The 22,265-nt window shown below is 45.0% G+C and overlaps 1 protein-coding gene across 4 annotated transcripts; it reads left to right on the top strand.

The window, feature by feature from the left end:
- The first annotated feature begins 752 nt into the window (after nucleotides 1–752).
- TRIM38 (tripartite motif containing 38) lies at nucleotides 753–17,803 on the top strand. 4 transcript variants are annotated; one of them, XM_032341286.1, is made up of 7 exons: nucleotides 753–848; nucleotides 2,600–3,034; nucleotides 4,990–5,085; nucleotides 6,969–7,199; nucleotides 8,181–8,203; nucleotides 8,300–8,412; nucleotides 16,140–17,803. In XM_032341286.1, the coding sequence occupies exons 2-7, from the start codon at nucleotides 2,630–2,632 to the stop codon at nucleotides 16,661–16,663; spliced, it is 1,392 nt and encodes a 463-aa protein (XP_032197177.1). In that variant the 5' UTR covers nucleotides 753–848; nucleotides 2,600–2,629; the 3' UTR covers nucleotides 16,664–17,803. The 4 variants fall into 4 exon arrangements, with proteins under 4 accessions (XP_032197177.1, XP_032197175.1, XP_032197176.1 ...); XM_032341284.1 differs by lacking the exon at nucleotides 753–848 and adding an exon at nucleotides 855–1,125; XM_032341285.1 differs by lacking the exon at nucleotides 753–848 and adding an exon at nucleotides 1,038–1,114.
- Nucleotides 17,804–22,265: the final 4,462 nt, after the last annotated feature.

The raw sequence follows: 22,265 nt of genomic DNA on the forward strand, positions 1-22,265 counted from the left end.
GCCCGCGGCCGTCGCAAGACAGACCCTGTCATTAGGTCGCTGCTTTTCTCTTGCTGTTATCTGTAGCAGTGGCAGTTTGCTTTTTTTTTTTTTTTCCCCGGCATCCACTGGCTTCCTTTGTATGATCCTTTGACCAGACAGGTTTGGGACAAGCTCTGCCTGGGTCCAGAGTCACATCCACGACAGTGAAAGTCATGGGGATCAGCAAGGATGCATCATGCCTCAAGGCCTCATTCTGGGTCTTCGTCTGTGCGCTGGTTGCCTTGGGAGAAGCTATGTCCTGTGCTGGGCGCAGGGCCTGCCACCACCCCATGTGCCAGCGGGACACGATGAGCCACTGGGCTGCAGAGCGGCCTAAGTCTCTGTGAGTAGCCCGGGGAGCACAGTGGTTAAGAGAGACCCCTGTCTGAGAAGGGAAGAGAGGAACGTGTCCCACGGTTTGGGACCCGCAGGACCCTGTGTGGGCGAAGTCCCCGGCCCCACAGCCTGTCCTCCATGGTGCAGGTCCCGTGACGGCTCCCGCTGAGGCCACTCGCAGCGGGGCTACGCGGGCTCCGGTTTGCAGTCCTGGGCCGCGCGTCCGGGGGTGAAGCGCGGTATCCGCATCCCAGGAGGGCGGCCGAGGAGGGAAAGGAGCGAGGGACAGAGAAGTGGGGCTGGCGCGGGCCGACTGCGGGACACCCGGAACTCTGCTCCTGCCACCACCCCTTCTCCCACGCCCTTCAGCTGTTGGACAACCGCGCGCGACCTAAGAACAGCACCAACATGGGCCCCAAAGGGGGTCGGTGGCGGAAGGAGAAAGATCTGGACCCTCTCCGGGCTTCCTGATTCGAGCCGCTCTCGCTCAGGTCGCAAATGGCGGACAGGGTGATTCATTTCTCCCGACCCTTCACGGCTGTGAAAGAAGGGTCTTCCCTCCCGCTGTCTCCCCTAACCCCAGTCGAGCTGAGCGCAAAGCTGGCGCCTCCCCCCCGGGACCCCGCGGGCGCCTCCTCCCGGGCGCCGGCGGGCGTCTCCTCAGACCGCCTTCCGGGCGCTCGCGACCCGCCTCCCACAGCAGTTTCGCTTCTCAGTTCGCGGGCGGCGGGGCCTCGGGCGGCGGCGGCGGCGGCGAGTACGTGGCGGGCGGCGGTGGGGGAGGGTGGTGGGCACGCGCGGCCGGGCGGGGGGCGGAGATGCGCGCTGGGGTGGGGGAGCGGGGGGTGGGTCCGTGTGCGGGTGCCCGCGCCGCCGGGACCCTGCCCGCGTTCCCGGCGGCTGTCCGGCTCCTGCGCCCGCGGAGCGCCCGCCAGGCCTGGGGAACCGAGGGCTGCGCGGTGAGGGAGGGCGCCTGCCCGCCCGCCCCGCACGCTCGGGGCCTCCCGAGGGGAGCGCCGTACCCTGGCGCCGGGGAGCCGCCTGTGGTCCGGGGGGAGAAGCTGCCTGCCGGGGAAGGGAGGTCCCCGGAGGAAATCCGCTGTGACTGCGGGAGACCGGCCCTGGCTCTCAGATGCCGGCAGCCGCCTCGCAGCCGGAGCCGAAGCCCGGATTTCGTGTCTGGCCCTGTCCGTGCAGAGGCTGCTCCTCGCACCTCGGCGCCCCTGCCCGCCAAGGCGCGGGTCTGGGGAGCGGGGGACAGGGCGAGGTTCCCCAAGCCGCTGCCAGCCGCAGTGGGTGCCTCAGGTCAGGCCTCCCTGTCACCCGTCGTCGGGTCCTTGGCGCTGGACACCAAGAGGCCGAGCCCCCGGAACATCTCTGGGGCGCGGCCTCCCACACGCCCTGGCTTCTGCAAACCCCCCACCCTGGTCCCCCGTGCTCCCGTCACCCCGAGAACCACGTCCTGGTCTGGAGGGGAGCTGGTCCCCACCCTCATTCTGCAGGAGCGCTGTTCCCGGGGACAACCATTCTTTTCCCGATCTTTCCCTCAGGACTGAGAGGACAATAGCAAAGACACATTGGTTCTTCCGGTTGCCTAATTTGCTTTCGTTATTGGGGCTCCGTTGAGACATTATTGACCCGGTGTCTTTTGTCCCCCGTGGGGTGGGAGTGGGGGCCGAGAGAGCTGGCAGTGGGGTTCCAGCAGAGTCAAATTTGACGACCTCAGGGGACTCCTTCATGGCCACCCAGTTACATCAGGGTTGCTCCCAGTCCCGAAGAAACAGTTCTGGTGTAAGGATTCTTGATGTTTGTAGAGTAGGAGTTTCACATTCCCTCACTTGAGTTCTGTCTTGCTACAGCTTTGGTGAGGAAGCCTTCCTTGCTCTCTGTCTCTGTCAGTGCTGGGTCTGAGAAAACTGCACCCATCAGTGTTGCATATGGGCCATCATGGAGCCTCCAGTGGCCCCAGCTGTTAAGCATGTGGCTAGCGGGATTGAGAAACTGAGTTTTAAGTTTTATTTAATTTTAATTAATTTAAATATAAGTGGCCACATGGGATCGTGACTGCCATTTTTCACAACACAGCCTCATTTTATGTACCATCTTAGTCCCAGTCCATCTCATCTCTCTAGAGAGAAGACTCTAGGACCTGTGGAGGCTGGTGGCCTCCCAGGAAGCGCATGGCTCGGAGGCTCAGGTGAGGTGTATTTCCATACCTGTGCATTTTCATCCCTGCCTCTAGATCCCATATTGGAACTTGTCAGGAAAAGCCATGGCCTCAGCCACCAAGAAGATGAAGGAGGAAGCCACGTGTGCCATCTGCCTGTCCCTAATGTCTGAGCCCGTGAGCATCAGCTGTGGACACAGCTACTGCAATCAGTGCATCATGAGCTTCCTTGAGAACCAAGGCTCTGTGGACATATTGTCCAATACGTTCCCCTGCCCCCACTGCCGGGCTCCATTTCGACCGACCAGCCTGAGGCCCAACAAGCAGCTGGGAAGTCTCATTGAAGCCATCAAGGAGATGGAGCATGAGATGTCATGTGAGGAGCACGGAGAGCACCTCCACCTGTTCTGTGAAGACGAGAGCCAGCTCATCTGCTGGCGCTGTGAGCGGTCACCGAGACACAAAGGGCACCACACAGCCCTCATCGAGGACGTATGCCAGGACTACAAGGTGAGCGTGTGGGTTGGCAGGCTTTGGCAGGTGCCGCTCCCATGCTGCTCCCTGGGGACCGAGGTTATTTAGCCTATGACCTGAGACGATGATCCTGAAACATACCTGTCATCGTGTCACCCTTCATGTCACATCTTTCGTGATATGAGAAATAGTGTATTTTGGGTCCTCACTTGAGTCAAGTCCTGACCGTCCATCCTGACCTTCAACTGGGGGGGTCCCACTCTTGCCCCCCTCCTTTCTTGCTTGCTATGGTGGACGTTTCCCTGCTCTGGATTTTCATGTGCTCTGACGCACACCTGCCTGTGTTATTGCTTTGCCCCACGTATGTAATTTTAACAGTGGGCGAGACCATATGATGTGCTTTGAAAACACAGGAGACAAAGACATACAACCTTTTAGGTATCCTACAGTCCAGTGGGGAAGACAAATCAGTAAAAGAAGCTGCGTGGAATCAGCTAGTTGGATGGGGAGGAGGATCACCAAGGGGTGGGCAGTGGGTCTGAGCAGCCTTTCCGGAAGTGACTCCTGAAGAGCACGTAACAGTCAACCACAGGTAGAGGCCCGGAGAGAAAAGAGGGTGTTCCGGGCAGAGGAGACCATAGGTGCGAGGGCATAGCCAGGGCGGCGGATGTAGGGAATGCCAGCTGATGGCCTTGGAAAGGAGGTTGGCCCGGAACTGTGGTGTCAACTCAGAGTCTAAATCGCAGCCCAGAGTGGTACTGCCCTCTGAGGGGTTTTATTTGCAGATTGAAGGATCAGGTTGACATCGAAAAGGGCATTCTGGCCTTTTACTGAAAGTGAAAGGTGTATCCAGGAGTAAAATTCAGCTTATTCCTGTAAGAAGGGGGAAGGGATAGTTTCAAGCAAGATTTAGGAAGGGGAGCTAAAGGATTGGAAAATGTTGATGGAGGATGAAGTGGAGGGAGAGGTTTGGGGCAACTCCTGTTTCTCACTCAGAAGCAGTAAAGAAGGCTGGCCTTTGCTCTAGGGAATGAAGAAAGGGCGCAGTCCTGCTACCTTATTCCCTCCCTGTCCTGCCTAGATTTGAAGAAAATGTCCCCAGTGTGGGGCTCTTTGTTCCTGCCCCTGTGAGGTGGAGGTGGGCTTATAGTGAGGTTCTGGGTCCCCCGGATAGCATTGGCAATACAGTCTTTGACAAGTCTCCTAGAGCCCTTTCTCAAGAGTACTCAAGAATTAACGAGTGTGCTCACTGAGTTTACAGAAGACAGGAGCTGATCTTTTAGAATTGATCGCAAGCAGCAATTTAGGTCAGCTGCAAATTCTTTTCCATGGAAATGTGAAAAACTGTTTTGAAAAATCTCCCCAAAACTTGATATAGATACAAAATCATTTTAGATTGGCTTCACGAATTACCACTCTTCAAAGATAGCAGAGCTCCCCTCCTGCGTTAACTGTTCCTGGTAACTTCAGCTGACATCCTGGTCTTCCCTTCCCAACTGAACATAACACATTCAGAATTCCCTGTGCATCACCCTGGCATGGGTTATGTTTGGTTCAACACATTATTTTATAAAATCTTGAAGATGATGATGAGATGTTCTGTGTAAAGTGTTTCCCTGGCAAGACCGTAGTGGATATGGCTCAGGCTCTGGGGTAGCAGACAAGGTTGGAACCGCATCTCAGCTCCAGCAGCCACTCAGAACTATCTATGAGGGGGCTACGGCACTCGGGCAAGTTATTTAACCCCTTTCTAAGCCTCAGTTTCTGCTGCACAGAAATGGTCTTAAGAATCCTACCAATTGCTCTGTGCCGCCAAGGGGATCAAATCTGTGATTGCACATACAGCCTTCGGCGTGCTTCCTAAACTACTGTAATGACTCAATGTGTATTTGGTGTTATTCTAAGAGTCTTGGAGGCCTGGGGTTCCCCTTAACGTGCCTAATGGAGAGTTACTAATTGAATGGACTTTATTCACCCGATTCTTCCTTCAGGAGAAGCTTCAGAATGCTGTGACTAATTTGAGGCAACTAGAAGAGGAGTGCACGAAACTGAAGTTGTTCACAACAAAGCAGATAAGCGAATGGAATGTAAGAATTTGCGTTTATTGTTCTCAATCAAGTTCTTTTCTACCCTAGAGTGCAGGCATGGGGAATGGTTGGCAAAACACAATGATAATTTATTTTTAGTAAACCAGACCAGATGAAACCCCAAAAAGAAACCATTTTTTTAATACCTCTAGTTGTCTACATCTGTGAGACTTTGTTTCCGATCCCTTCAACTTTTCAATAGTAATTGGCTAGGAACCCTGATACCTTACGGGAAGCAGAATTGGTATGTCTATTTTAGTTAGAGCCCTCATTGACCAGGCTTCAAATTTGAAATACCTCAAAGTGCCTTCCTGGTTTGAAGGCCTTAACTTTATTGCTTCGGCACACTTACCACAGTGCGGGCCGTGGCTCTCAGCCTTGCAGGTTCAGAAGTCAATCTTTGTGAACATTAAGGAAATAGAATCATTCCAGGTTGAGACTCATAGTCCTCAAGCTCATGAGGTTGGTAAAAGAAGTCTATCTGATTTATAAAGAGGGTCACAGCTTTGCAAGAACCTATACACTTCAACTGCAGACTTGGAGTCTCTAAGATGATCCCATGGCTGACTAGTTCCCCATGATCAGAGATGCATTCCTTTATGGAAGTATTTATGTAACCCATCAACTTGTAGCCAAGTGCCTCAGCCTGGTGGACCATTTTGCCTCTCTCAGGGGTCTCTTCCTTCCTCTGCCCTGATCCTTTGTGTGTGGATGCTAAACTCCCCAAGGATGCTGTCACTTCCCTCATTTCTGGGATCTTGGGCCATGGGTAGGATCTTGATTATAGCTAATATATACAGAAACCCCATCCATGACCCTTCTAGCACATCCTCTCAGTTATCAAAACACTGTCTGAGTTGGGGAATCACTAGTGGAAATTGCAATTCTCTATCTCCTGAATTTGAAAGCCTGACCCCAAAAGACTTATATCCCTTGGCTTCTGTCAGTTTTACACGTGAAGATGATTACTTGGACCCCGGACTGGTGGTGAATATTTCTCAGTTAACTATGATAAAAGCCTGCCACCCAGACCTCCCCCTGCTGAAACCATGGACTTCCCTACTAGCCTGTTTTTTTGAGTCCAGTCTCCATGATGTTTATTACAAACTGTTGCTTCCAGAAATTCCCTCAGGCTCAGAAATACCTCCTTACCTCCCGAATAAAAATTCAGGTTTTTTCCTCTGTTACTGATAAAGTGTTGGACCTCAGCTCTAGTTCCGTGATTAAACTATCTGGCACTACTGCCCCTCCTTCTTCCTGCATCTTGGCTGAAGAAGAAGGAAATCGGTCAGGTGACTGTCGAGAATCCTGACAACTCTCCCACATCTCAGTGCTTGCCTCCTAGGCATGACTCGGCGGCAGGCAATCTGTGACATTCTTCCAGCTCTAACGACTGAGAAAACATTCTTCTGTGTGTGTTAAAATACACATAACATAAAATTTTCCATTTTAATCATTTGTAAGCATACAGTTCATTGGTGTTAAGTGCTTTAACTATCACCACTGTCTATGAATGGGAACTAATAGTGGAAACTGAACTCTGGAACATTTTCATCATCTCAAGCTAAAACTCTATACCCAATAAACACTAACTCCCCATTCCTTTCTTCTCTGTAACCCTGTTCCACTTTCTGCCTCTACGAATTTGGCTAGCATAGGTAGCTCATATAAGCAGAATCATATAATATTTGTCCTTTTGTTTCTGGTTTATTTCACTTAGCATAATGTCTTCAAGATTCATCCACATCATAGCATATGTCAGAATTTCATTCCTTTTTAAGTCTTCATAGTACGTCATTATCTGTATGCCATATTTTACCAATTCATTCATCGATGGATGTTTGGCTTGTTTCTACCTTCTGAGCATACTCTCTTGACTCTAGGAGAAGATAGAGATTGAGAAACAAAAAATCCAGTCTGACTTTAAAAATCTTCAGAGCTTCCTACAAGAAGAGGAGAAGTCTCATCTGTGGAGGCTGGAGAAAGAGAAAGAGCAGACTCTGAAGAGACTGAGAGATAACGAGGCCACTCTGGAACAGAAGAGCCAAGAACTCAGGAGTCACATCCTGCAACTAGAGGAGAAATGTCAGAGCTCAGCCCAGAAGTTGCTGCAGGTGGGGCTGTGCCCTTGGGGGAAGGAACTCTTGAGCTATTAAGAGAAGAAGAGGGAGGGAACATGGGCAGATTGGTGAGGGCTGCCTCCCTCATTCAGGTGGCACATGGGCATGAGGAATTGAAAGAAATGTTTCTTTGAGGTATACCTCAGCATTGGGTGGCCTTTGCTAGTCTATAGTGAATCACAAAAATCTGTTTCTGTGACTCGGAAAAATATAGCCCTTCTGATGGATATGGTGGGGTCCTTGGCTAAAGGGAATCATGGGGTAACTTTTGCTACCATTTGCCTCTGATTCATGTGCACAGAACCCTGACTGTCAAACTGCCTCCTGAAGCCCTCCACCAGCTGACTGGTGGGTCATAGAGTGGGACAGCCAACACGAGGGACAGTATTTTCCCTAATTCGCTTGTAGAGCCCTCCACAGATCTATGGGGCCTTCTTTCAGCTGTATGAAGATCTACCCCATTCAGATAAACTATGCCTGAGCTATTAGTTCTAGTTCCTTCCAGTAGGACAGCATGACTGCTGTACTGCCCTGTGACACCCGCTGCCACCATCTTAGTGGGCCATTCTCAGGGGCTGTGCACGGATTCACCACTAAGGACCCATAGTGATAAGTGGTGTGGGCTCACTCTGAAAGGGATTAGGTCACTGAAAGCAAGTCTTGCCCGAGGAAGCACGGGCAAAGCTCCTCTGCCTTGTCCTGAAGCATCCCACAGGCTGTGATTGCAGACACCGTAGCTGCCCACATATCTCAGCCAGAAAGACAGCAGACTCAGAGGCTGATACACATCCTGCCATGCTGAATATCCCAGACAGCTGGGGTGGGAATCGTTCTGTCTGAGTATCCATCAGGATTTGAGGCTAGAGTCTGTGTCTTCACTTCTTTGGAAAGAGCATATATAGAGAACAGCCCCATGCTCCAAGCCTCATGAAATACTGATGTTTCCACTTACTTTTTGTCTGTGTTTCTCTGTAGGATGTGAAAGACACTTTGCGCAGGTAAGTCCTATATGAGCACACGAGGGAAGGGGTGTGGGTACATAAAGGTGAATGGGCTGTCTCACTGAACGAGTCCTTGGCCTCTGCTTATTCTAGGAGTTGGGCTATAACGTTGGAGAGACCAGACGCCCACTCTCTGGAGCTTCATGCCGTGTGCAGTGTTTCTGAGCTTTATTTTGATGTGAAGAAAATGTTAAGAAGCTATCAAGGTATGTGAAGAAGCCCTAAATGCTTCTGGATGGAAGGTACCTGAAGTCATAGCCATGTTCACTGCCAGCCCCCTGGGCAGCCTTACAGCCAGAGAGGTTGTTTAGTGGTTTTCAGTGGCTCTGTCTTGCCCTCCCCTTGTTAGCATGCTCTAGTGCTTAGACAGGACACAGCGTACTGGTTATCTGTGCGGACCTTTTGCATTCCTGATCCCCATGTATTAGCTGGGTCACCCCAGGCACATAACTTCCTCAGTTTCCCCAGCTAAAAAATGAAGATATGGACAATCCCTGCTTCATTGGGTTATCATGAAGAGTAAGTGTGTCAACATGTGTCAAGTGCTTAGTACAGTGTCTGGGATATAGTGTTTGTGGTTAATATTTTAGTCAACTCTCAGAGCAATGTAGGAAAGATCAGTGAACATTATGGGCTTTGATTCAGATGGTTTCAGGACCTTGGACCCAGACAACACCGGCGTAAATATTAGAACCATAATGAAAACTGAAATTTACCAATTCCAAAGCCTGAGCTTCCGGATTCATTGATTCTATTAATCCATGCTTTCTATATTTCTGCAATATGTTATTTATAATTACAAAATTTAAAAAGCTCCAAAAACTGAAAGCTTTAAAATTTGTTTGACTATAAAATCAGACCTAACCTAAAATGATTTGGAGATTGTATTATCTCTTCCAGTGAACAGATTTAATAGCTTAAAACAACACATACGTATTATCTCATGAATTTTCGGGGTCTGAAATATGGGCACAGCTTAGTTGGTCCTTTGTTTAAGGTTTCACAAAGCTGCATATTAAGGTGTTGGCCAGGCTGGGGGGAAGGATTCTCTTCTAAGCTCACCCAGGTTGTTGGCAGAATTCATTTCTTTATTATTATGGGGCATAGGGCCCTGGCTTTTTGTGAGCTGTTGGCTGGAGGCTGCCCTCAGCTTCTAGAAGGCACCCCTCAACTACTTGCACATGGGCTTCTCAACATGGCCAGTTACTTCTTCCAAAGTGAGCTCAAGAGAGTGTCTCTAGAGCATGTCTTTTAGAAAGATGGAATCCCACATAATGAAATATAATCTTAGGAGTCACATCCCATCATTTTTGCCATATTCTGTTGGTCAGAGGCACTTCACAGGTCCTGCCCACACTCAATTGGAAGGAATTGCATAAGAGCAGGAACATCAGAAGGCAGGGACTCTGGGAAGGCCAAGCCAAATCTAACAATACATAACAACAAAAAAAAGAAACCTATTGCTATGATCAAGTGGGATTTATTTCTGGGGTGCAAAGGTGGATCGATATTGGAAAATCAAGAATGTGATACATCACAACAAAAGAGAAAAGGTAAAAAAACCATATGATCATTTCAATAGATGCAGAAAAAGCATTTGACAAATTATAATATCTATTCATGATAACAACCCTCAACAAAGTAGGCTTAGAGGGAACATACCTCAACATAATAAAGGCCATATATGAAAAACCCATCACTAACATGCTACTCAATGGGGAAAAACAGAACTTTTACACCTACGGTCAGGAACAAGACAAGATTTCCACTCTCCCCACTGTTATTCAACAGATACTGGAAGTAGTAGCTACAGCAATCAAACAAGAGATACAAATCAATTAAGGAAGAAGACTTTCACTATTTGTAGATGACATGATTGATACCTTATATGGAAAACCCTACAGACACCACCAAAAAACTACTAGAACTACTAGAACTAAATTTAGTAAAGATGCAGGATACAAAATCAATATACAGAAATCTGTTGCATTTCTCTACACTAATAATGAAGTAGCAGAAAGAGAAATTAAGGAAACAATCCCATTTATAATTGTACCAAAAGTAATAAAATACCTAGGAATAAATTTAACCAAGGAGGTTTTCAGAATCTGTACTCTGAAAACCATAAAACACTGATGAAAGAAATTGAAGACAATACTAACAAATAGAAAGATATTCCAGGCTCATGGACTGGAAGACTAAGTGTTGTTAAAATGTCTGTAGTACCCAAAACAATCTACAGATTGAAGGCAATCCTTATCAAAATACCAACTGCATTTTTAACAGAGGTAGAACACCACTGACAAAAAATTTTGAGTCCAAAATGCATTTGGCCCCAGGGAGTTCAGATAACGATTATGGACCTGTATTTATTTTCCCCTCAAGTTAGCAACAAACAATAAGAACAACTACAAAACAAAGCAACTCTGTATTTGATCCTGTAAAGAGATTCAGGAAAGGAAAAAACAGGACTCTGTGCAAATCACATTCAGATCACTGAGCTGATTTGTCTACTCTTAGCTTTTACAGGATTACAAAATTGTGCAAGTCAATCTCTTTCTAAAACAACCTCATCTTTTTACTAGATAATCCCCTTTCTTTTTTAGAACCCTTATTATTAAAACCTTTCTTGTTTCAAAAGTAATACAAATAAATAGTAATCAATCACACTATACAGATAGATACGAAGAATAATTCAAGGTTTCTTCTACCCTTCTCTAATCTTACTTCTCCAGGTTACAAGAGTTATGTCTTTTTCTGGTTTTATTTTATTTTATTTTTTTAACAAACATTTAGTATATAGAATGTCACTGGTTGCTTTCAAAAGCTAATATTCCATGAGTACATCACAATTATATGTAACCATAACCCTACCATTGGAGCTTCGGGCTGCTTGCAGCACTTGGAGATCACAACATTGCTTCAATAACAGCGTTGGCCATGCAACCTTCCATCCTTGCGTTTTCATAGCTGGAGGGCACACATCCAGCCCTGGGCTCACTGGGCTTGTTGTTAATCCCAGTGCACATTACGCGGGCCAGTGTGGCAACATACAGTCTCACCAGCACCAGGAAAAGCAACTTACAGATACCAGGCCCTCTCTCCGTGACAGATGAGGAAAACTTCACATATGTTACCTGTTTTATACCACAGTCCTCTCTGTAGGAAGCATTTTCACTTTATAGATGAGGAAGCTAAGACAGAGAGGCAAGGGATAAGTGGAAATTCAGGTAGTCTCTCTCAGAACACACTCTCTTAATCACTCTGCAGTGTGGCAAAAAAATGAATATGTTGTGTTTTTGAATCCACTGTTCAGTGGCATAGGTGCTGAAGTTTATGTCTAGTTGGTTTTGTTCGTTGCTGGTACACACCATGCCGCTGGGAACATTCTTCTCCATGGGTACTTGTGTTCGGTAAATGCTTTCCTCTGAGGATATACCTTAAATTGAAAATGGTGATGTGTAGGGGTGCGCATTTAATGTGACTAGATATTGCCGATCTTGAAATTGTGTCAGTTTATATCCTGCTGACAACATAAGAGCGCCGACTGTTTCATATCTCCCTGGTTCTTTGCTTATAATTTATAATTTTTGATAATCTGATGGATCTGAAATAGTACCTAATAATTGTGGACTTAATTTGTGTTCTATGATTTCCCTAGCAAGGTTGAGCCTTTTGTAAGTCCATTAACCTTTTAGCCTTCTTCTGTGATTTACCCATGATCTGCTCTGATTGAAGCATTTTTCTATTGGGTTCTTTCTCTTACTGACTCATGGCAACTTATCATGACTAGTATCTCTGGTATACATATGACATTTTACATTTTCATTCTATCTTTTGCTATATAGGGTTTCAAGACACATTTTCCTTCAAAGTCTGTGACTCTTGTTTCCAAAGAGCTCCGTCGTCATCAATGGGCATTGAATTTATCAATGAGTTAGTTGTATTGATAGGATCATGTGGTTTCTCTCCATTAATCTGTTTATGTGGTGATTATGATAATTTATTTTCTAATGTTAAACCATAGTTGCAGTCTCAGGAAAAGCTAAATTTTGATATATATATATATATATATATATGTATGCTATATATATATATATAGCATACAGGTTTGATAGCCAAATAATTCGTCATGAAGATCATTGTTGTGCTGCAGTTATGTTGCTCGATAAGGGTTATTTGCATAGAGCAGTTAAACAAATAGTCCCCTGGGCAAACAGGAATCCTGACTTTAGAAAGTAAAGAAAGTGTAGCTGTCCCCGCATATACTCTGATAGCATGACTGGGATGGAGTGATGATGGAGACAGTCGCTAGGTATGTCAGGAGAGGCTGCTTACACGTCAGACCTCCTCCCAGTTAGATGAGTCATATGCTTTCCTGGTAAGTGTCCCTCTGCAAACACCTTCCTTCCCCATTACTATGACTAATACTCAACCAGCTCTGTTGATGACAACGTTGTATGTTGGCTCCTCACCTTGACTTTTTGACTCTCAGTCTAGTTGGTAATAAAAACATCCCAGTCTTTTCATACAATTAGACACACAAACAGAATATTATATATCTAATAATATAATTAAAACATTTGACATATATAGGGAATTTATTTTTGATATAATATATTCCATGTGACATCTAGTATATAATGATATATATCAGATGACTATTTAAATAATAATTATATAACAATTATATAATTAATATGTGTAATTAATAATATGTTATATAATGTAAAATATGTAATATGTATGATAAATATTAAATATACAACATATACATTTATACATATATAAAAAGTAAAGTAGGTGTATAAAAATACAATTATACATACATGTAAAATTTGACTTATTATTTATATTATTTTGTTTAGGATTTTTATGTCTTTGTCTGTAAGTTACAGGGTTCTGTAATTCTCTATTCTTTGAAAGATTTGATATGAGATTACCATTTTCCCTTGACTGGTAGAATTTCTTTAAAAACTGACAAGGTCCCTTTTTATTTGGTGTATGTGCATCTTTTATTGGCTGTGGGTAAATTTTAAACTCCTTATTATATTTCTTTAACATTTGGCCTGTTCATGTTTTCTTTTTTCTTCTGAATGAATTTTACGAAGAACTGTTTTTCTAGAAAGTTATTCATGTTGCTGATGTTTTCAACTTTCTTAGTACCATAAAGTTTACCATAAATTCTCTTAATTTTTAAATCTCTATATTCATTCCAATTTTGTCTTTTTTCCTCCTTTGATAAATCTTTTTTGAAGTATGTCTATTGTTATTAGTCTTTTCATGAAAGCTATAGTTGGCTTTTCCCTCTCCATTGCATTCTTAATTTTCTTTCATTTCATTGGTTTATTGTTTAAACTTATTTTCCTTTTTAAAAAAAGTTCTCTTTGGGTTTCTCTGTACTTTTTTTAATTTTTTTTAAGATTATTTATTTTTTTATTTAGAGAGCACCTGAGCAGGGGGAAGGGCAATGGGAGAGGGGGAGAGAGCCTCTCAGGCAGCCTTCCCACTGAACACGGAGACCCATATGGAGCTCGATCTCATGACCCTGAGGTCATGACCTGAGCCTAAATCAAGAGTTGGATGCTCAACCTGCTGAGCCAACCAGGAGCCCCATTCTCTGTTCTTTTCCTATTTTAACCTGCATAGTTAGCTCCTTAATTTCCAGCTTTTTTTCTTTTTCTAAAATAAGTACTTAAAGGTTATCAATTTTCTGGAAAATTCCACCTTAGCTTCATTGTATAATTTTTTAATATGTAGCATTTTATTATTGTTCAAGTCTGTATATCATCATATTATGATTTAGAAGCATTTAAATTTCCTAATATTGAGAATTTTTTTTTATTGATCTTTTTAAATTGATTTCTAACCTAATTGTATTGAGGTGAGAGAACATGATCTGTGCAATATAGAATCACTGGAATTTGTTCAGACTTGCTTTCTGACTAGTTTTTACTCAGTTAGTACATATTCCATCTATACTGGAGAAAAGTACATATTCTCTGTTTATTAATTGCTGAGCTTTACATGTATTTATTAGATTGGGCTTGTTGGGTTGTTCAGATCTTCTATATCTTTCCTTTTTTGTCTGCTTGATCTATCAATTATGGAGAAAAAGAATGTTAAAATATCTCATGATGATTGTAGAGTTGTCAGTTTCTCCTTATAATTCTGTAATTTTTACTTAGTATATTTTGACACTACATTATCAGTGCATGCATATTTGGAATTAGGATATCTTCCTAGTGAATTAATGTATTTTTCTCTGTTAGGTAACCCTTTTCATCCTTGATAATACTCTGACTTAATATCATTTGATATAATTATATAACTGTAACAGCTTTATAACTATATTATCCATCCTTTAACTGTCAACCTTCCTGTGTCTTTTTGTTGTATGTGTCACTTATAAGCAATCTGAGGTAAAAAATTTTAAAATTTTTAAATTAACATATAATGTATTATTAGCCCCAGGGGTATAGGTCTGTGAATCACCAGGTTTACGCACTTCACAGCACTCACCATAGCACACATCCCCGCAAGTCCATAACCCCACCACCCTCTCCCGACCCCCGTCCCCCCAGCAACCCTGTTTGTTCTGCAAGATTAAGAGTCTCTTATGGTTTGTCTCCCTCCCAATCCCATCTTGTTTCATTTATTCTTTTCCTACTCCCCAACCCCCCCACGTTGCATCTCCACTTGCTGAGGTAAAATTTTAAAAATCTAATCGATATCTTCATCTTCAAGTGGTATTGCCAACCTGTAAGCATTTTAATTTCTTAACTCGGGTTTTCCTGTATCATTAAGAGAATATCAATTGGGGGCATCTGGGTGGCTCAGTGGGTTAAGCCGCTGCCTTCGGCTCGGGTCATGATCTCAGGGTCCTGGGATCGAGTCCCGCATTGGGCTCTCTGCTCAGCAGGGAGCCTGCTTCCTCCTCTCTCTCTCTGCCTGCCTCTCTGCCTACTTGTGATCTCTCTCTGTCAAATAAATAAATAAAATCTTTTAAAAAAAAAGAGTATCAATTGAAACCTCAAATTTTTTTGAATCAGGCTCGTGATAAGAACTGATCAGATAGCATTTAATAAAGGAATTACCTACAGAGGTGAAGACTGGGGTCATTACCAAGGAACAGTGAAGCAGCCAGGGCTAGGCATAAGTACGGAACCATCACGTCCCTGGAGCCCTCAGAAGCAGGTGGAGGGCACTGTAATTGCAGGAGAGTGTGACCAGAGGCAGAGGAAGGCAGATCTCCAAGTGATAGGCAGTAGGGAGGAACTTGGGACTCTTAACTCTGCTTCTTTTTGCCCTGTGGTCTCCTCTAGTATTTCCCATTGGGTTTGGAGAGGACAGTAACCATGTCAACTCTGGTTAGTTCTTTTCCTTGACTCCTCTGAGTGACTAAGACAGTGGAGCTGATGAAGATGATATTATTATTTTTTTCTTTTTTTAAAGATTTTATTTATTTCTTTGACAGAGAGATCACAAGTAGGCAGAGAGGCAGGCAGAGAGAGAGAGAGAGAGAAGCAGGCTCCCTGCTGAGCAGAGAGCCCGATGTAGGACTCGATCCCGGGACCCTGAGATCATGACCTGAGCTGAAGGCAGCGGCTTAATCCACTGAGCCACCCAGGCACCCTGAAGATGATATCCTTATCATTACCACTGACTGGGCACTTACTATATTCCAGGAATTTTACTCAGCACTGAACATACATGATCTCATTCAGTTCTCCCACTATTCTTTGTGCCAGATAGGATAATTTCTACTTCCTATGTAACAAAACTGAGTCTTAGAGAGTGACTTGTCTAAGCTGTCAGGGCTAGTAAGAGACAATGCTTGGATCTGAGGACAGGCTGGTTTTATTTAAATTAAACTGTGCTCCTGGCAACAAAAAATTATTTATTTATCTACTTACTTATTTATCGTTTTCAGTCAATGTGACTCTGGATCCAGATACAGCTCATCGGGAGCTCATTCTGTCTGAGGATCGGAGACAAGTGACCCGTGGATGCCCCCAGGAGAATCTGGACAATTCTTCTAAGAGATTTAGTATCTTACCCTGTATTTTGGGCTGTGAAGGCTTCATTTCAGGAAAACATTACTTTGAAGTGGATGTGGGAGAAGGAACTGGGTGGGACTTGGGAGTCTGTCTGGACAGTGTTCACAGGGACGTTGGTTTGATGCAGAAGCCTCAGTCTGGATTCTGGGCCATTAGACTGTGCAAAAAGAAAGGCTACTTAGCACTTACCTGTCCCATAACTTCCCTTTCCCTGGTGGAGCAGCCTCTGGTTGTGGGGATTTTTCTGGACTGTGATGTCGGACTTGTATCCTTTTACAACATGACCACTGGATCCCACATCTTTACCTTCCCAAAGGCCTCCTTCTCTGATACTGTCCGGCCCTATTTCCGGGTTTATCAACATTCTCCTTTGTTCCTGCCTCCCCCAGACGAGTAAGGAAAGAAGTAAAATCTCCTTCTTGGTTTAACTAGCATAGAAAATAGAATGTTAATCCTGTGGGGGCAGAAACCTGGTCTGTTTTCTTCACTTCTTGTACTCAGAACCGTGCTGGGCTTTTAGTGGCTACATAATAAATTTGCTTTGAATGAATGGATAGAACAATGGCAAAAATACCACAGATGGTCAGCCTGAGCTGGGGAAGCCAGATAATAGCAATGATCATGCATTGTCTTCTCCAACCCCCAAGCCCCTCAGTGGGTTCAGAGCTTTGATTTCCAAGAGTTTTGGGGTGACCTGCAGGGTGACCCAGAGGTCAGGAGGTCTGAGTTCTCCCAGTTTGTTCAGTGCCATAGGAACTCATGGGTGGGGGGTGAGGGAAATTGCAGTTGTCCCTACCAGCTGTGAGAAAAAGCAGGAGAGCCAACAGAGTGACTCTTCCAACCTCTGGCATAGCTCCGATGATGCAGTGAGGACAGATGCCTTCCAGACCTGGTGAGCTCTGCCTGTTGCAGTAACACATCACCTATGAGAGAAATTGGCGTACAGGGCTATGTTTCAAATGGGAAGGAGATTCAGAATAATAACAGATTTACTTGGGGGACTCGGTACTGGAAAAGAAGTTGGTATTTTCTAGACTGTGCCAAGCCAGGTATCTTGAAATAGTTTAAGATCTCAGCAAATAGTTACCACTGGCATGATCGTTGGCAGACTTTGTTATGATTCTTCTATGACCAAATAGACCTTAGCTCTAGCTGGGTCAACTTTGAAGAGAACATTCCATGTTCAACCTAAATTATCATGGCTGAGTTGACTAATGGCAAGATCATAGTAAAGTCAGCCAAGCCACAAACAACATAAATGATTGAGGTGTGATGGCTGGGTCTTTAGAAGCTGTCCTAGATTCTACAGATGGCGGAAGTGTGGCTAACAGGAAGCTGGTAAATTTGTGGAGGTTCTATACCAGCCCTGGATTCTATGGATTTCTTGGGCTTTCTACATTTTCTGGACTGTCAACATGGGAGAGATATGAACTTGTTTCAGCCACTATCATTTTGGGTTTTCTGTTCAATGGAAACTAATCCAATCTTCCAGGACACAGTGAGTTGCTATTCCTTAAAAAAAAAAAAAAAAAAAAAAGTAACCATAAAATCATCTACTCCTTATTTGTTTTGTTTCCATGTATTGAACTGGTGTTCTGTAACTTGCTGAACTTTATTTGTATATATGGGTTTGTTTAGATTTTCATTTCCTCTTGAATCTGTCAGGTCATTCAGTTTCTTTTAAAAAGCAATTTATCAAAGTTTTCAAATGTATTTGCACATAATTCTTCAAATTGCTCTCAAAACTAATATTTCCTGTCTATGCTCTTTCAGACTTTCATTTTATTTCCTGTTTTCTTTTTTAAAAAACCTCTATTACAGTAGCTAATGGTTTGTCTAATATAGTAGCATTTCTTCCTGTTAAGGACTAGCAGAACTTATCTTTTGTTCTATAACTTGCTTGCACTCCAGTTTCTCATTGTATCTTAATTTTCCTTATGGTTTACAAAGGTTTATTTTGTTAATAAAAAACATTTTTTTTAGTTGAACGTTTATCATCATTCTTTCTTGCTTAGCAATCTAAGTGTTTAACGGTATGGACTTTTCTCTGAGCAGGGTACTCGGTTCTAGGCCCTGCCAACATTAGGAGGACACTCCGCACTGGGCCAGGCCACATTCCAAGATGTAGGGTGGAGAAAGGGACATAGATGTAGAGCAAAGGGCCTGCGGGTAACAGCTAATTTTTATGTAGCTTCCGAAAACCTACTATATGGCTTCCTGCTCGCATTGCATTAGCAAGAACCAATGGGCAGAGGCTGCGTGCAGTAGCCCGTTCGTACTTAGCCAGAAAAGAAGAGGGCCCCCAGTGCCCCTTCTTCAGACCTCCTAGACATCTCCTACTGCAGTTGCATGCAAGTTCAGTTATGTGTGGTGTCTGTGGTCCTGCAGCAGAGGACCAGGGACAGGGCACAGCAGGAAGGAGAGACAGCAATTGAGGGAGCCAGAGGAATACAACTGAGCAACCCACCCAGAGTCTGTGCACCTAAACTCACCGTGGCCCAGAAGGCGAATGCTGGCCTCACAGGCCTTGCCTTCCTGAATGAGTCATCTACCTTTCCTGCCTCTCACCTTCCGTACATTGTGGTCTTCTCTTTGGTCCTGGAGAGGGCCAAGGTTGTTTTGGGCTTTTGAGCGTGCTGAGTTCTAGGTTCAGAGCAGCCTTTAAGCCTCTGTTTTTTCTGAAGCTGGGTGAGCTCATTCTGGTCACCAGCTGTGCAGACAAGAGGTGGGTGGCGATTCACATCCCAGGAGGGAATCTTCAGCCAAGGAGGGAATGGGGTGGATGGATAGAGTCTCCAACCAAATGACCTGCAGAGGAACAATTCTGGGATGACTTCTACATGTAGCCTCAAACAACATCCAGTGAAATGGAACCGACGTGTTCACAGCGGTAATCGGGTCAGGTCCGCATTCCCTGTCCCAGCACGCCTGCCCTGGGGGCCCCTCCTAGCTACCACCTGCACCCCCTTCCCAGTCTCAGCTCAGCTTTTCAGAGACAGCAAGCACCACCACCTTCCTCTCTCTTGGCCTCTTTCTGTAAATAAATACAGAAATAGATACAGATACCAAATGATTAAACTCACAGGTATTTATTGTGGAATACTGTAAACTAAAGTAAATTATACTCCCAGTTCCAAGGAACAAACACTCCCACCATGGCGGTAATCCACCTTCCCCATGTGTATGTTAGATCTTGTTTTTCTCAGTGCGAGCTCCTCCCCATGACATTAAACATTATTTTAATATGTGGTTTTAAATGACTGTAGCAATCGCATAGTCACATATGCTTTTGGGTTGTTTGTGCAAATACAAGTAATGTTCAAATGACATCATTGTATGTAATTGTGTCTTCAGCTTTCTTGTTTTTCCTCAGGGTTGCCTGAGTCCCAGTATATAAACATTTGGTTAAAAGATTTGATGTATTCTTTTTTTTTTTTTTTAAGATTTTATTTATTTATTTATTTGACACAGAGAGAGAGAGAGAGAGAGATCACAAGCAGGCAGAGAGGCAGGCAGAGAGATGGGGGAAGCAGGCCTCCGCTGAGCAGAGAGCCCAATGCGGGGCTCGATCCTAGAACCCTGAGATCATGACCTGAGTCAAGGCAGTGGATTAACCCATGAGCCACCCAGGTGCCCCAAAAGACTTGATACATTCTTGCGCCCTCTTTTCCCCTTCCTCCACTTCCTCTGTCTGCTCTTCTGTTCCTATAGCTCTGGCCATCATTGGCTGACCCCTGTAGGAGCTGGGAACCTTGGGGGGCTTTTGTAACATGGAAACCGTGGGCGAGGTCACATGGGAGAACCCATCCCAGGAGATGGGGAGTGGAGAATGTTGCAGTTTGGAGACGAAAACATCCCTGGAAGGAGATCACTTCATTAATGTTTCCTCGTGTAAGAAAGGGAGAGATACAGAATTTTTAAAATTAAGGTGCTGAAGGGGCAAGGGACAAGAAGCTGGATGCATCTGGGATTTTACTTCGGAAACAACACCTGTCACTGTTGTAAAAGACTAATTCAAGGGGTGCCTGGGTGGCTCTGTGTTAAGCCTCTGCCTTCAGCTCGGGTCGTGGTCTAGGGGTCCTGGGATCGAGCCCCGAGTTGGGCTCTTTGCTCGGTGGGGAGCCTGTTTCCCCCTCTCTCTCTGCCTGCCTCTCTGCCTGCTTGTGATCTCTGTCTCTCTGTCAAATAAATAAAATCTTTAAAAAACAAAAACAACCAAAAAAGAGACTAATTCAAGACTATCCGCTGAATGCGTGTCAATTTCTGCATGAAACCGCTCCAAAACTTTGTTGTTTAACCCTGCTATCAGTTATTAGATTCACAATGGTGCAGGTCAGCTGGAGGTTCTTGTAGTCAGGGCTGTATGTGGCTGAACCCTATTGTGCCTTCTCGTGTGTCCACAACAACTGGAGAATCAGCTGGCCCTAGGAGATCTTGCGTGGCCTCCGCCCAAGTCTGGGGGTTGGCAGGCTGCTGCCTGGAGCGCCTCCTCCTGTTAGCAGGCGAGCTTAGCCTCTTTCCCATGGTTGTTCAGGGCTGTAAGAGAACCAAAAGGGGGACAAATTGCAAAACACCCGGCTCTTTTGAGGCATCTGCTTAGGTTACATTTGTTAAATCACTTGGCCAAGCCCAGATCTAAGGGCCAGAGAAATACATTCACTTCTTGATGGGAGAAGCTGCAAAGTCACAAAAGCAAAAGTGTACAAACAGAAACAGGATGAGATGAATTCAGGACAATTTTTGCAATCTATCATTAGAAACTTATTGGTTAAAGTCTCTACATCTAAACTAAAGGAGGGATAGAGATTCAGAGACACTCTGACTCCTTGGCCCGTAGCAGATTCAGTCCCAGTTTCTCCCCAGAGACAAGGTCTACTGGAACTCCTGGCAACATCAGTAGTTCCACTCTTTGCCCACACAAACAGCCACAGCCCCTGGGACTCAGAACTGATCCTCACACCCGCTCTCTAAACTCTGCCTCTCATGCTCTTCTATATGGCTAGATGCTTCTGTGATTTGTCCTGCAGAACCGACCTCCTGTGCTTTCAGGTTCACAGGCAGGCCAAGACATGCCTGAGACTCGTGCTGTGTGAATAACTCTGGGAGCCTGGTTACTTAAGAGTTTATGAGCTGGCCTCCAGGTCAGAACTGGCCCTTCTGTTCCAAACACCAAGAGCTACAAATCTTGGCTCGCGTCCCCTCCTGCTCCAGGGGGGCCGGCCCCCCAGGGTGGCATCCAGGAGTGGGGGCAGACACACAGCCGGGATCCTTGATGACACAGAAATGTGAGAACACGGAAAGGCAGCTCGCTCCAAATTACACGTAGGTGAACAAATGTTTAATTTCAAACCCTGTTATGTGCTCTACAAATCTGGCCCTTATGGGGACAGTGAGTCGGAAGTCTTGACCGAGGGGAGGACGCTCTGCCCAGGCCTCCCAGTCAGGACTGCAGCCCTGCCGTCTCCACCGGGCTTCCCCGGCAGATGCAGCAGGATGTGTAAGGACCCAATCTGATGTAACTCTGCCTTATTCTTATTTATTTGCCTACTATTAACCTCATCTCTGTGTAGATTCCTCTGCTCATCTGTTTCTGTAGCTTTCTGTAATAATAATAAAGTTTTCTTTCCTTTTTGAAACCGAAACACTGCTGTTGTGAATCTTTGGTTCAGAACACATGCCCACCCATAACACCAGCCTTGAGCGGAGTCTGCACTGGTTCCCTGGGACTCCCAGAGAAGGAAAAGAATTGCCAGCAGCTGAATTGGAAGTGCAGGAAACACCTCAGGCCCTTCACCCCAAATTCTCTTCTTCACCAGGAATAAGGAAGACAGAGGTCTGATGTTCAGGAAGGCGTTTGATTAGCATGTTAATGAGCATGTGGCCAAGAAAATCTGCTACACTCCTCGAGCTTATACTGAATTTCTCTGGTCAAGTAAAAGTGATCCAACCTCTTCTATTCTAGGAATCCGGTGTTTCCTCACTCCAGGCCAGAGGCATGG

This window comes from Mustela erminea, chromosome 4 (assembly GCF_009829155.1).
Source record: "Mustela erminea isolate mMusErm1 chromosome 4, mMusErm1.Pri, whole genome shotgun sequence".
Taxonomy (NCBI): domain Eukaryota; kingdom Metazoa; phylum Chordata; class Mammalia; order Carnivora; family Mustelidae; genus Mustela; species Mustela erminea.

Bases quoted from the DNA above. Each gene is read 5' to 3' on its own strand.
- TRIM38 (XM_032341284.1), top strand. From the start codon at position 856: ATGGCGGACAGGGTGATTCATTTCTCCCGACCCTTCACGGCTGTGAAA. The intron at 5,086-6,968 runs GTAAGAATTTGC...TCTTGACTCTAG, and splicing joins AGCAGATAAGCGAATGGAAT to GAGAAGATAGAGATTGAGAA. The intron at 8,204-8,299 runs GTAAGTCCTATA...TGCTTATTCTAG, and splicing joins GTGAAAGACACTTTGCGCAG to GAGTTGGGCTATAACGTTGG.